This window comes from Botrytis deweyae (assembly GCF_014898535.1).
Source record: "Botrytis deweyae strain B1 chromosome Unknown BDEW_011, whole genome shotgun sequence".
NCBI classification, from domain to species: domain Eukaryota; kingdom Fungi; phylum Ascomycota; class Leotiomycetes; order Helotiales; family Sclerotiniaceae; genus Botrytis; species Botrytis deweyae.
Window position 1 is genome coordinate 1,023,120 of NW_024066218.1, and position 15,044 is coordinate 1,038,163.

Sequence of the window (15,044 nt, forward strand, 5' to 3'; positions counted from 1 at the left end):
CTGGAGCAACACAGCCTACACATTTTCACACCAGCACACCAGGACATCAGGAGTCAGGTATCCGAAATTTATATCAAGATTTATGTTTTGAACAAAATGGATGATTTGACAACGCTTCCCGAGGGTATCAGACAAATACATCATACCTTGAGTCCTTACATAAAGCAAAGACAGGATGCTCTACATGTTCGGCATGTCCTCGCTGCTCACTTGAATTCCAATGTGAACTCTGGAGATAGCTTCTTGACGCCTGCAACTTTGTCTCTTGCAGAACCTACCTCTGAAGTGAAACAAGGATTGGGCTTTCCGGGCGTCCAGCATGATTATCTACGCAGCCTTCAAGCTAATTTGAAGGCTCAAAGAGACTTTGCGGCGATCAGTTCACAGCGTGATGAACCAGAATCTCACAGCGAGATTCAAGCAAAGACTCACGATAAATTTACATCCAAGGAGATATCTGTACATGCTTTCTTAGATCTAGAAAAGCGACGTCAGAAGAAGGAACGTTTTCGCATCATTCAAGATGTCGTGGATCAACTTGCACAGAAGCCTGCAGCGACACAAGATTATCTCGACTTGAAGAGCGTGGACGTGCTGAAAAATATTGGTTCCTTACCGCCAGTACCACCCAGCGTTATGGCACCGATAGAACATCTTCAAGATTCTGAGAGGACTGATTTGAAATCGCTCGTCGATCGATTAGAGAAGTCAGTTTTACGTGCACAACTTCTTCTCAAAAAAGAACAAAAATTATTGGCAAAAGTCAGAACTGATGCTAGCACACCAAAAGATCAGCAAGAACAGGGTAATCGACAGAAAGCACTGGAAACAACTCGTAATGAATTGATAAACTGGATTGAGACGGAATTAGGAAAGGCTGGAGACTCGCCAGCAGCATCAGAGGGACAAAATCCTAGCGTGCCTGAGAATATCGGGAAGGAATACATCGAATCTCAGCTTGCATTCATAAAGAAACTTTATGGACAATACCTTGAAATTAGGAAAAGGTTAATTGTCGCTGCTACTGAAAATCTTACTACATCACTTCCCGAAGAAGTCGGAACAGATGATTCCTCTGACATGCTCCTAGATGAGCCTACGAATGATACCTCTAGTACCAGAAACGCGTCGACATTTTCTTACCTAGAAGATCTGGTTCTCATTTCAAATGAGCAGAAATCTACTATACAACAAAGATCTTATCTCACTAGCAGTCTCGCAAAGCAGGGCAAAGAAGCCAGTAAAGATCTAGACAGGCTAGTCGACGAAAGTCATCTCTTACCTACCTATCCCATGCAGACTGTCAACAATCCTCAACGGAAAAGACTGGGGGAGCCGATTTCCTTCGAACAGGAAATTTCGAATAGTGATAAGCCAACTTTATCCAGCCGAGCCAAAGCTTGGGTCTTTGCAGCTGAATCGAGTAGCATTGCGACCAAGGAAGCAGTCTTGGAAAGATTGGAAGATGGGGAATCTGCTCTTGCAGGAGCTTATCAGACTCTCAACGATCTACAGCGTCTTTTGGGGTGTCTCCCCGAGGAACAAGGCGCAGAAGGAGATGCAGGCAGACAAAAGTTGGGAATCTCGAATATCGGCGGAGTTTGGTCTACTCTGGATGGCAATCTTGGAGTTATAAGGACAGACGATTTGACGTCGGATTGATCACAATCATAGGAGATTGAGCTCATAGGTTGTGATTTTCAGGATTCAAACATCAATGGCCACGTTGATGCTTTCAGACTTGATTAAGCAATATTATTTTAACCCAATAAAGATGGTTTGTTAAGATTGAGTGTGTATGTTGTGGGTTTAATTGAGGTCTATATATCACCGAGCAGAATCCGCTCGCAGGTTCAGCTGGCAGAACTATTCTTCTGGCTAGATTTGCTAAAGCAAAATATTTCTGTTAGGTGCAGGTACTAGATAGCCATTGTTGGAGCTAAATCTGGTATTAAATTTCACAGTACCATACAATATGATTCGAATGAACACTCCCTTTCATACCAATGGTTTTCGAATCAAAATTACAGACTATAGGATTATTGTATATATAATATAATGCGTGTGATGAGACAGCCTATTATCTCTTGATGTTGTAGCCTCGCGCTAAAAATGTCGCGTAGAGTGGAATTTCACGACGCGTCTCCCTTGAATACACTTTCCATTATCTGAAATCCAAACTTTCTTACGACTTATAAATCTTAGAAAACCTCACAATTTTCTTCAAAATGGCTAGCTTCTTTGATATCAAAGCTCGTAAGGCGGAAGCTGCCTCAAATGGCACCACAAATGCAAAAGAGGAAGCTAAGAAAAATAATCGCATGCAACCATGGGTTGAGAAATAGTTAGTCTTTTGTTCCGAGTGCGATCTCTATCTTCAATAACTTTACTAATGGATTTTGTAGTCGGCCCAAAGGCCTAGGAGATGTTACGGCGCAAGATCATACCATCACCGTTCTGCAACGCACACTGCAATCCTCCAATGTTAGCACCTTCCTTTCCCCCTCCTCAGACCAGCTCTAACATCTCCTCTCCCAGCTCCCGCATATGCTCTTCTATGGCCCTCCAGGTACAGGTAAAACATCCACGGTGCTTGCTCTTGCCAAAGAACTCTACGGTCCCGAACTCATGAAATCCCGCGTCCTCGAACTGAACGCTTCCGACGAACGAGGTATATCTATTGTCCGTGAAAAAGTGAAAGATTTCGCTCGCATGCAGCTTTCCAATCCCTCGCCCGCATATCGTCAGAAGTATCCGTGTCCGCCTTACAAGATTATTATATTGGATGAGGCGGATAGTATGACGCAGGATGCGCAGAGTGCGTTGAGAAGAACGATGGAGACGTACAGTAGGATTACGAGATTTTGTTTGATTTGCAACTATGTGACGAGGATTATTGATCCCTTGGCGAGTAGGTGTAGCAAGTTTCGGTTCAAGAGCTTGGACAAGGGGAATGCGGTGGTTAGAGTGAGGGAAATCGCGGATAAGGAGGGTGTTAGGTTGGAGGAGGGAGCGGTGGAAGCGCTGATCAAGTGCAGCGAGGGAGATTTGAGAAAAGCGATTACATATTTGCAGAGTGCGGCGAGGTTGGTGGGAGCGGTTAGTCCGGAGGGCGAAGAGAGGCACAATGCAGATAAAATGGATGTGGATGAAAAGATGGTTACAGTGAGCAGCGTGGAAGACATTGCAGGAGTCATACCAGATAACACGATTGAGAAATTGGTCAATGCCATGCAACCGAGATCGAGAGGAGTTGTATATGAAGCTGTATCCAAAGTAGTCGTTGATATGGTGGCAGATGGGTGGAGTGGCACACAAGTCGTCTCGCAGGTATGGTTTTTTTCCTTCCCTCACAAAATGTGACAAAAGCTAACACACGCAACAGCTGTACCAAACCATCATCAACTCCGAATTGATCGCCGACTCCCACAAGAACAAAATCGTAGCTCTCTTTTCAGAAGCAGACAAACGACTCGTGGATGGTGCAGACGAACATCTCACCATTCTCGATCTGTCTTTAAGGATATCCAACATTCTAGGCAGTTCTTGATCGATGTTTGACATGATGTCATAATTCCGAAAGATAATTTGGTGTGGTATATGTATAGCAAAGGTATTGGCGTTAAGGTTACCATGAAAAGCAGACACGGAAAACGATATTAGGAAAAGCGTATGTAGCTATAGTATGTATCATGACCTACCTCTTCATAGTATAGATTAATATGAATAGATGAAGATTAACATAAGCCTGTGATGGTTACCGTTGATGTTAGCAAGCAAGGAGAGGTTCTGGCTGCTCCATAGTATCTCTGACTTTTGTTGCATATCTGTTGACTTGAGAAACTTTTGCATTTTTACTTCAAGTTGAAATTTGAAACGGACTGTCTTTTAAGAAAAGTCTCTTGATGGAAATACATAAGTTTCGAGGGGAGCTTAGTGTTGCTTGTTTAAATGTAAATACTAGAAGTGAATAGGGATGCTACACCTCGATACTATGTAGGTGTGACTGGACGGACCGTATGAGGTGAATCAAAGTGGATGGTTTCTAGCGGATCAAGATTACAATTTAGGATGTTGCTTGGACAACCTACTAATCTGTTCAAATGGCTTATCATTTCACAGAAGTCATATATAAGTAAAGCTTCAAAAGAATGGTATGCATTAATTACATAGTTAAACAAGTGAACTAATCGTAAAAGAAGATGGAAGTCCATCCAACCCGACCATCCAGCACCAAAGCAGAAATGCAAATGTACCAACCAATAATCGAGAACCCACAAAAGAGACGTTTATGTTCATGCCCATCATGTGCTCATGTGCTAATATCTTCATCCTCGTCGCTCACGCTCACGCTCACCCTCGCCCATTATCAATTTAACTACTCCATCAATTCAAAGTCCGCAGCTCCTTTGACCAACTTCTTCAACCTCTTCTCAATGATCTCCCTTCCATCGAGCGTCTTCCACACCTCCGAAGGAGCTCCTTTGACCACATCCCAGCTTTTCAGGTTGTCCGTCAAATGACTAAGATCTTCTTGCTTCCTCTCCCACTCATTACTTCTCCTGACCTCAATGCCGGAACTAATCAGTACAAGTGGTGTACTTGGATACTGTATATTCCTTGCACTACTAACCTCATTCTTCGTCAATGAATTTGCGACCAGAGATTCTTGAAGTTTAGCCTTGAGGAACTTTCCACCTTGATAAGCCGAACGTCCGAATACTCGATCTTCACGGGTGCGGCCATTGAAAATGGCGCCAAGTGTACGATCCAGACCGAGAGGGGAGAGAATGCCACGACCCCAGAGAACAAAGCCTCTCTGTGGTGTGCCGAGACGGTAGAGAAGATCTTCGTGGAGAGGGTCAATGAGAAGAAGACCTGCAATTTCACGAGCGTGTCGGGAGGAGAATATACGACTATAGATGCTGCCTACTCCTGCACTAGCGAGAATCCAGGGGCCTTCTTCGCCTGCGCGAGCTAGAGCTTCTGAAAGTGCGTCCGCTGCCATGCCTGCTGAGAACGGAGATGGCGCATTGTCAGACCATGCGATTCCAGGTCTATCAGAATAACAATATCGGCTGATGCTTCCATTGACAAAGGCATTCGTTGCAATCTGAAGCATGCCATGCTCGAACGGTCCCTCGCCAGCTTCAAATAAAACTGTTGGGTTCTTCTTGCCCTTTGAATCCGTAAGATTACCTTCGCAATAGACATGTATTTGGTATTTATCACCATCGACGTAATATCGCTCTCCTGGTGGCGCAAGGGAGGCATCGCGAGATCTCAAGATGAGTGTAGCCGACAAGAGAATGGTGACAATTGCCAAAACTACAAGAATGGTTGTAGATATCAAGACGGAACACCACTCTCTGAGTGTTCGGCGAGTCTCTGCTCGCCCAGTTAAGCGCTCCTCCTCTTCTATTTTGCCAGCCGCTACGACTCGATCTGTAACAATCGTCCATATAGCTATGAGCAGGGCCCAGACAACACTAGCAATTCCAACCCATCCCTCCTCTACACGAAGACGTGGGACAGCGACAATCATTATCATGTCGACCAATAGAATCACGGCGATGACAAGACATGTTACTTGTGCGGCTTTGGAAGGCGTCGAAAAGAAGAGAAGCACAATGAGTAGCAGACCGAGGGACAAAGTAGTATATGAGAAGTCGAAGAAACCAGAGCCTCTCGAGTGCATGCCTGGAGGAGAAACGAAGATTGATACCAGCAGCAACACCCACCACAGAAATGTGATGATGGCGAACAAAACTGTGAAGTATCGCAAAAATCGTACGCTCCATAGATTATATGGAGATACCTATATAAATAACCTATTAGCATAAGATTACAATAAACATCTCATCGGGAGATTGCAACCTTGGTGGCGGATTAAACAGAAGGGGGCGAGAAGCTTACAGCTGGATCATCGGGACTCAAGTAACCATCACGGCTTGGTGGAAGTAGACGAGTACGCTCGTCAGCTTCATGAGAATAATGAGGTTGAGGATGTACTTGGTGAGAAGCTACAGGTTCATTTGAATCTCCATTTTGAGAATGAGGACGAGAATGCACACTTCCAGAAGCTGAAAGATGTTCGCTATCCTTCTTGGAACCCCATAAGGAGGAAGCCATGATAACTATGTTGAGGAACTCCTGATTGTGGAGAGACTTCTGCGACAACAATCACGATAAGCTATATCGTGAGTGAAGAGATGAAAAGACTGATATGAAATAATAAGAGATCAAAATCTCCTGAGGAGAAGGATGAAATGAAAATAGATTTAAAAAGGAGATCAATCGTCACCATGAGATACTAGAGAGGCAGATAACCTGGGCACCGAGAATGTTAAGAGTTAAGACAATGTCAGAAATGAACTAAAGCTCAAGATCAAGATCAAGCAAGGAAAGAAGATCGTTTTGCTGTTGATCTAAGCCCAATGGAACTGGCGTCGTGCGCGTTGATGAAGCTAGGTAGCTTTTGTGTGTGGTAGATACCGGTATTTGTATGCGTATGTGGATTGTGATTGTTTACCTACCAGCAGCATTCTTCTGCTGCTGCTGCTGCTTCTTCTTGTCCTTGACCTTGTTCTTGTTCCTCTTCCCGTCCGTAGTATTGGTTTTAGATTTTGAGGCTTGATCAATGATCATTGATGGATAGATACGCAGCACATATGAAGGAGGCGGAGGTCAATGAATCAGGTTGTTTTGGAGAGGGAGGACCGAGGGAATTGAAGGGGATGATGTCATTTTTCTTTGTGCCATAGCCCAGTCCCTAGTACATACTAAGGCCGATTTGAATCATTTAACCAAAACCCCAAAAATAGAATTCTGCCTAAACTCAAAATGTATTTAGTATTTAGGTGTGTGTGAATAAGAATAAATGTTATCTACTATCGTATCCTTTATATAATATAATGCCCCCCCCTTTTTTTATATTTTCTTAAAACTAGTATGTGATTTCTTTATAAGTATTGGATTTTCTTTAATTTTTTTTTGTTTATTATATTTCATTTTATTTGTATAATCATTATGGTTCAACCTCAAGCTTTATTAATTTAATATAAAGAGTCAATTTGTAAATAATATATCGATAGGTATAATATTGATAATATCAAATAATTACTTTTCTTTGAATTTAATATTGAAATTGGGGTTAGAATTATTGATAGGTATTTCAATACTTGGGGATTCATTCGAAAGTTTAAAATCGATTATAATAATTTTATAATAAGGAGTCAAATTACAAAATTTTTTATTTTATTATTTAGTAATTAAGAAATGAAAATAGCTTTTAAAGTTGAAGGGTATAATATTTTTATAAATCATATTAAAAGCATACATTTATTATTAGGATTTAAAAAAAAGCTTATATTCGAAAACAATATAAACAAGATTAATGATTTTTTAATATTCTAAAAGATAATATCGAGTTGGAATATATTTAAAATTATAATAGGAGGTTATTATATATCTATTTTCGAAGAAAAGAGAAGTTTGTTTTAAAATATAATATTATCTTTTTTATTCAAAACTTTAAAATATTTTTATATTAATATTCTATATTTATTTTAAGAATACATTATTCGATATACTATAAATTATAAACTCTAAAAGGATCCTCTAACATACTAAAAAACTTCAATCCATTTATAAAGAATATCAAATCCCCAGCTCGAATTTTCTCTAATCCATTAATAAATATAATAAATTTACTATTATTAAAATCGAGATCTATATATATATTAATATATATTTATAATTCATTATATAAATATATATAAAAATAATTAATAAACATTCTAAATCAATTATACATCAATATCTGATATAATACTCTAAAAATAATATTATACTAAGATTTTTTAAAATAAATAAAAGAATAAAATTTTTCTTTATAATTGAAGCTTATTTTACATTCTTTTATAAAATTGATAAGAGTGTAAAAGAAATTTATTGTTTTTATATAAAAATAATATAATAATACATCTTTTTATATATATGTATATATATAGTTCTATATTCATATAGTATACTGGGAGCGAATCACAGGATCACCTGACCAAGTCACATGATCATATCACGTGATCATCGCTTAAGGCCCTTAGCCTAGAACGGCCGGAAAACCGATTCTTTATTAGCTCTTTCAACTCATACATAGCTAGGTTGATATAACCCTAGTGAAATCGAATAAGGAATAAGAAAGAAGAGCTGTATCTAATAGAATGGCCGGAAAAGGAAAAAATCTACGATGATAGAAAGCTAGATTGATAGGAAAAAGTATAAAATAAGGCCTTTCCCCCTCGAATATAGAATAAGAAATAAGGAATATTATATACAGTTTCATAAAAATTATATATTTCAAAACCTATTTAGTTGTTAATACAAACCAGCTTCCCATAATAGATTAATACTAGTCTAAACCCTTTTATATACTATATATACTATATACTTATATACTAGCTCATAACCTATAATAAGTTATAAGCCTAGTATCTCATATATACAACTAAATACAATATATACATATCGATATTCAATTCGAAAAAGTAAGGAAAGCGTTATATAATCGAAAAACAATTAAAAAAGCAATCGGAATCTGAGTATTTATTAAATTGTATCTAAATTCTATTAAGTTAATATATATTCACTCAATCCAAACACTTTATACATCACCTAAGTATATTTATATATTAGTACGAGTCTACATTGATTCCGAATCTCTCTCCAAATCCTTAGCCTATATATATATATATTATACTATACCCTTATTATACTACTAGATAGTATAAATAAGAAAGAATACTATATTATACTAAGTATATTAGTATCGATATTATACTATACTATACCTCGCTATCATAGGCATACTAGTATATATATACTACACCTCATTGTCGTAGGTATACTAGTATCAATACTACACCTTACCGGAAGTATACTACAAATCACTAGCATATATATACCATATCGATACTACACGTCATCGGACGTACACCTAACCCTAAACCTAACCCTTCCTACACATCACCGGACATAGTAGAGTTGAATATCATACCTCACCGGAGGTATAAAGCTAGTCGTCGATTCCTATCTATATTCCCTTATCGACCTATATACCCTTATCAACCTATATACCCTTATCAACCTATATACCCTTATCGACCTATATACCCCTGTCGAACTATACATACCCTGTTAATCTATATATACATCTGCGAACCCTAAATACACTTTGTATATAGCTATCGATCTATATACATCTACAAACCCTAAATACACTTTGTATATAGCTATTGATCTATATATACATCTGCAAACCCTATATACACTTTGTATATAACTATCGATCTATATATACATCTACAAACCCTAAATACATTTCGCATATAGCTGTCGATTTATATATATGTCTGCGAACCCAACACATACATTTATATATACTATCGATTTATTATAAATATATAAAAGTAATTCAAAACCTTTCTGATTGGATATTAAAAGAATATAAAAAGATACTAAATAATAGGGAATACGATATAATATAATACTATTGTTTTTATATAAAAATAATATAATAATACATCTTTTTATATATATATGTATGTATATATATAGTTCTATATTCATATAGTATACTGGGAGCGAATCACAGGATCACCTGACCAAGTCACCTGACCAAGTCACATGATCATATCACGTGATCATCGCTTAAGGCCCTTAGCCCAGAACGGCCGGAAAACCGATTCTTTATTAGCTCTTTCAACTCATACGTAGCTAGGTTGACGTAACCCTAGTGAAATCGAATAAGGAATAAGAAAGAAGAGCTGTATCTAATGGAATGGCCGGAAAAGGAAGAGATCTACGATGGTGGAAAGCTAGATTGGTAGGAAAAAGCATAAAATAAGGCCTTTCCCCCTCGAATGTAGAATAAGAAATAAGGAATATTATATACAGTTTCATGAAAATCACGTGTTTCAAAGCCTATTTAGTTGTTAATACGAGCCAGCTTCCCATAATAGACTAATACTAGTCTAAACCCTCTTATATACTATATATACTATATACTTATATACTAGCTCATGACCTACGATAAAATTAAAAACTATTTTTGGTTTGAAAAAAGTATTAAAAATCAATGTATTGAAAACTAATAATAAAAACTTCAAATATTATTATTATATTAATAACAAATATATATTCTTATTCTTTATCTTTTTTATAAAGATATTTGAAAATTTTTCTTAATTCATTATAATTAATCTAATTTTTTTTAAACTTTTTTGTTTTTTTATTTATTATATAATCAATTAACAATATTATTTAGAATTATTTTGAAAAATTGATAAATCAAAAACAATTTTATAAAGATCAGTATAAAAATCGAATTGCAATTCTTATAATTTATATTAGATAAATAAAAGAAAAAATAGATAGATATATAGATATTTGGAATAATTATAATATCCGAAAGGATAAAAATCAGTTTTATTATATCACGGGTAAACCTTTTATATTATATTAATATCTTTAAGGGGAATATACAGATAAAAGAAAAGCTATATTATCTAAGCTTTATAAAAAGCTTTTAGAAGATTGTGAAATCTAGAATACATTATCTATTATATTATAAATTATATATTTAATTAATTTTAAAGATATTGATAAATATCTTTTTCTAGTTATTATTAAATTTTATAAGGATTTTGTTTAAAGTATAAATATAATTTGAATACTATAAACAAAGTCACAAAACCAAAGCAAGAAGAGCTTATATAACATATTAATATATTACTTCTACACAAATATCTTTAAGATATAATGATTCAAATTAAAATTATTTTATATAAATCTTTAATATCTGAAAATAGTATTAATAAAATAATAAAAAAAAAGAAACTATAAGTAAAAATATAGACATATCTAATCTTTATATAAACTTAAAGACATACAAGAAAGAGATTATTTTAATAAGAATATAAATTATTAATTAGAAATAAACCTAAAATGAAATAAAGATAATAAAAATATAGATCGAGGGGAAACTAATTTGGGGTTTAGAGATTGATTTATTAGATTTTAAATGTCGTTTTTGAGATATTTATATAAGTAATTATTTTATGGATTTGTTATATATTATGAATAAATAATCTTAAATTATGATTCCAAATAAATACCTTTTTGCTTTATTAGTAAGAAAAAATATTATATATTTATTAATTTTTAATGTTTACTGTAATATAAGCATCCAAATATCAATATCGAAATTATATCAATTTTTTTTGATATCTTTTTTATATATCGGATTTGCGTTCTATTTTCTTTAAATCTTATATAAAAAGCAAAAACGATTAATAAGAAGCTATTTTATATCATTGGAATGTGTAATAAATATATTTTAGAATAATTATAATTAAATAAATAGATAATTAAATATACAAATCAACAAAAAAAAAGAAGCAATAAAAGAGAAAGAATTATATATTAGAAGTAGTATTATATATTTTTAAAGATATAAATTCAATAAAAAAATCAGATTTAAAATTAAAAATAAAAAGAATATTTTTAGTTTAATTATATCAAATTTATTATTAATATATTCTAAACTAAGATTATATATCTTTATTCTAATCTTAATATTATAAAAAATAATTTCAAAATACTTCTAAAGTATATATTTAATAAATTAATTATACCTTTTTATTTTTTTACAATTCTTTTTTTTATTTGAATTAATTGAAAGAATTGAATTATACAAAAATTAATAAATATATAAATGAATTTATATCAATTTTCAATAATTATTTATTCAATAGTTTATATACCTAATTACAAAACAAGATACTTCCTTTATTTATTAAAAATATTCACCAAATACAATTACAAGAATTTAATAAATATTAATATTTTATTAATAATCCTAAAAAAATCCAATTCAATAATTTATTAATAATTCTAGCTAAATATAAAATACTTGCAAATTATATTTTCTAAGATATTAATATATTATATAGATTTTTGAAAAATAGAAAGATTTTTTAAAAAAAAAGGGGATTTTTATTTTATATTCCTTTTGATAAAACAAAATATTACTAATTATAGCTTTTAGAAGATAAATAAAAGTTTTTGTATAATTAGATAATTTTTTAGTTTAGATTCCCTAATCAAATTTGAGCCAAATAATCTAAAAAAAACTAATATCAAAATCCAAATACCTTTCCATTTTTTTAATTAAAAAAAAGCCTATTAATAATATTAAAATTAAGATTAAACCAATAAAAAAATATTTAAAGAAAAAAATTAAAACAATCCCTTTAAAGAAAGATATACTTGAAGTGAATAATGCTCAAGTGATTCAAAGTATATCTAAAGATATATCTAAATCTATACTTGATAATAATATCTCAAAAAGTATATTTTCAATTATACTATTTCTATTAGTAAATTATATACTACTAATTGATTAATTGAATATACTAACTAATATAAAGAATATACAAACTATCAATACTTTGCCTATTAATAACGAAAACCCCTCCTTTGATGAATTCAAACTTTCTTAATCTCCCTTTTAAAATAATCTAATTGATATTATGAATGATATCCTAATATTTCAAATACTACAATATATTAGATCTAAAAACAATTTATTTAAATATAGTTTTTATAAAGATTTAATTAATAGGAAAGCTGATAGAGAAAAACAAGTATAAATAAAACGAAATTTGAGTACCCTTTTTCTTTATTAATTCAAAGTTATTTATTATAATTATCTGATTTTTTATTTCATATAATTAATATTCTGTATATTCAAATAATAATTATAATTAAATTCTATTGTTTCTTAAATAAATATAAAAAAAAAGGTTTATATTTCTTATACTTTTATTTAAACTAATTTCAGTCTTTTCTTAAAAAATAAAATTTTAATTCTCATACCTAATATATATAATACATACATTAATAAAATATTAATAATAAATAATTCAAAATAAAAGATATTAATATTATTAATAAAAGCTTATCCATAAGTATATATTGATTACCCCTATTCTCAATATATCGTACTATTCCTTATTATTGATTTCAATTACTTGTCTTTTACGGCTATCAATAAATCGATATAATTTAAAACAAGTTATATATCTCTTAAAGTATATTATTATATTTACTTTAGATATTTTTAATAATACTATAAACTTGTTGGAATTCATATTATATATAATATATATTCTACTTTTATTTTATTTCTTATAATTTGTATATACACCTCGAAATTATTTTTTTAGCTTTACACAACCTACAAAAATACTCTCCTCCTTGATATACTTTTGATAGAAATATTGTTTTATAATATCTTTAAAAAAGAGATTAATAAATAATAAATAAATATTATAGAATTATATATATATTAAAATTGAATAATTAATATTTTAATAATATAAATATTATATAAGGGTTTATTTAGATTATTCTTGTTCTAAAACTATACCTTATACTAAATCTTTTTTTCGAAAAGCTTTAGATAATCTACATACATAAAATAATACTTTAATTAAAAAAAGATTAATAAATAATATATCAGAAATAAATAGAGGATATTATACAAATCTACAAGAATAATCAATATATCGATTTCTATTAATATAAATTGATTTAAAGAATATAGACTTTATTAAGTTATTTCTATTCCCCAAATTTAATAATATAAAAGCAAATTGAAAAAAAGGAGAATTATTAATAGAAATAAAACTAGAGATTATTTTATTGAATCGATTATACAATTTGATACTAATATTTTGGAATTGATTTAAAGATTTTTTATAAAAGAATTAATAGATTTAATTGTTTATTTATATTAAATATATTTGTTTATTCTAAGATTATATATATTAAGATAATTATATAAGCTTTACAAGAATAATAAAAAATAAGATCTACTCTTATACTAAAATCTAAAATATAATAATATTATTGTTATTATTATTGTATTCAAAAAATGAAAATATATTATTATTGATTGCTATGGTAATATATAAAGGAAATGTGATTTGTACAATATAATTATTTTTTCCAAGATTTCTATATACGCACTATATAAATTATAGAAATTTTTATTATGTAAGGCAAAATTCTATTTTTAGGGTTTTAGCCAAATGATTCAAATCGGCCTCAGTAGTACACCAGGTAGGTGAGTGGGCACGTGGTAGGTCGGCATATCGAGATATTGTATTGTATGGTAGATGGTTACGGGTTCCAACCTATATACCTAAAATACTCGGTATCGTTTTAAATAAATGCCGACCTCAAATTTAGACGAATTCTTTACTCAAATTTGTGGTTATTTAGTATTTTCAAAATTTAATATCAATACAACTAATATAGATATCTAATCGAATCTTTTTTTAATAAAAATAGAATCTATTAATATATTATATATCAAGATTTCAGATCTTTAAATATAATTTTAAAGAAATAATAATCAAAAAAAAATCAGATTTAAAAGTGATATTTTAAACCTTAATTTTAAGAAATTAAAGCCTGAAAATTAGCAAGTTTTGTTTTTATACTATTGATTTTTTGATTTCTTAAATAATTCGAAATTTAAATAAGATTATTCTATTTTTGAAAAGATATGTATAAAATTTAATTAAATATCTAATTACTTATAGAATTTTATATCTTTACTTTTTTTAATTAAATTGATATAGAATTTTGAAATAGGTGACTTTTAATAGTTTTTGGTATGATATACACTAGCTAAATTGAGGTCGGCATTCATTCAAAACGAGACCGAGTATGGTTGGGCGGTATAAATCATGATTTTTGGTGCTACTAACCTCAACCAATTGCCTTCCTGTCCATCCATGGATCTTCAGGAATGCGTTCAGTTCAGACGATGGATGACACACTCGAGCGCATCCTCGCCGTCTTGATATTACTAAGCAATTGGATGCTCTTATCTTATCTACACATCGAATGGCTGGTGGGTGTTTTCTGTGGCTGACGACATCATGGCTTTTAGCTATCCATCTTCTCTTTTCTCA

General features: G+C 31.7%; 4 protein-coding genes across 4 annotated transcripts; 2 read left to right on the forward strand and 2 right to left on the reverse strand.

The window, feature by feature from the left end:
* Positions 1 to 96: 96 nt before the first annotated feature.
* EAE98_005759 (uncharacterized protein) lies at positions 97 to 1,662 on the forward strand (the record flags this gene model as incomplete). The annotated part of the gene is made up of 1 exon (XM_038953381.1): positions 97 to 1,662. One exon carries the CDS (start codon positions 97 to 99, stop codon positions 1,660 to 1,662), a length of 1,566 nt encoding a protein of 521 aa, XP_038810482.1.
* Positions 1,663 to 2,178: 516 nt separating this feature from the next.
* Positions 2,179 to 3,742, forward strand: EAE98_005760 (uncharacterized protein). Its single transcript, XM_038953382.1, has 4 exons — positions 2,179 to 2,344; positions 2,406 to 2,484; positions 2,539 to 3,330; positions 3,386 to 3,742. Exons 1-4 carry the CDS (start codon positions 2,229 to 2,231, stop codon positions 3,548 to 3,550), a joined length of 1,152 nt encoding a protein of 383 aa, XP_038810483.1. The 5' UTR covers positions 2,179 to 2,228; the 3' UTR covers positions 3,551 to 3,742.
* A 636-nt stretch (positions 3,743 to 4,378) lies between these two features.
* On the reverse strand, positions 4,379 to 6,132 carry EAE98_005761 (uncharacterized protein; the record flags this gene model as incomplete). Its single annotated transcript, XM_038953383.1, has 2 exons — positions 4,379 to 5,818; positions 5,917 to 6,132. The coding sequence occupies 2 exons, from the start codon at positions 6,130 to 6,132 to the stop codon at positions 4,379 to 4,381; spliced, it is 1,656 nt and encodes a 551-aa protein (XP_038810484.1).
* Positions 6,133 to 6,375: 243 nt separating this feature from the next.
* Positions 6,376 to 6,648, reverse strand: EAE98_005762 (uncharacterized protein; the record flags this gene model as incomplete). Its single annotated transcript, XM_038953384.1, has 2 exons — positions 6,376 to 6,467; positions 6,537 to 6,648. The coding sequence occupies 2 exons, from the start codon at positions 6,646 to 6,648 to the stop codon at positions 6,376 to 6,378; spliced, it is 204 nt and encodes a 67-aa protein (XP_038810485.1).
* Between the last annotated feature and the right edge of the window lie 8,396 nt (positions 6,649 to 15,044).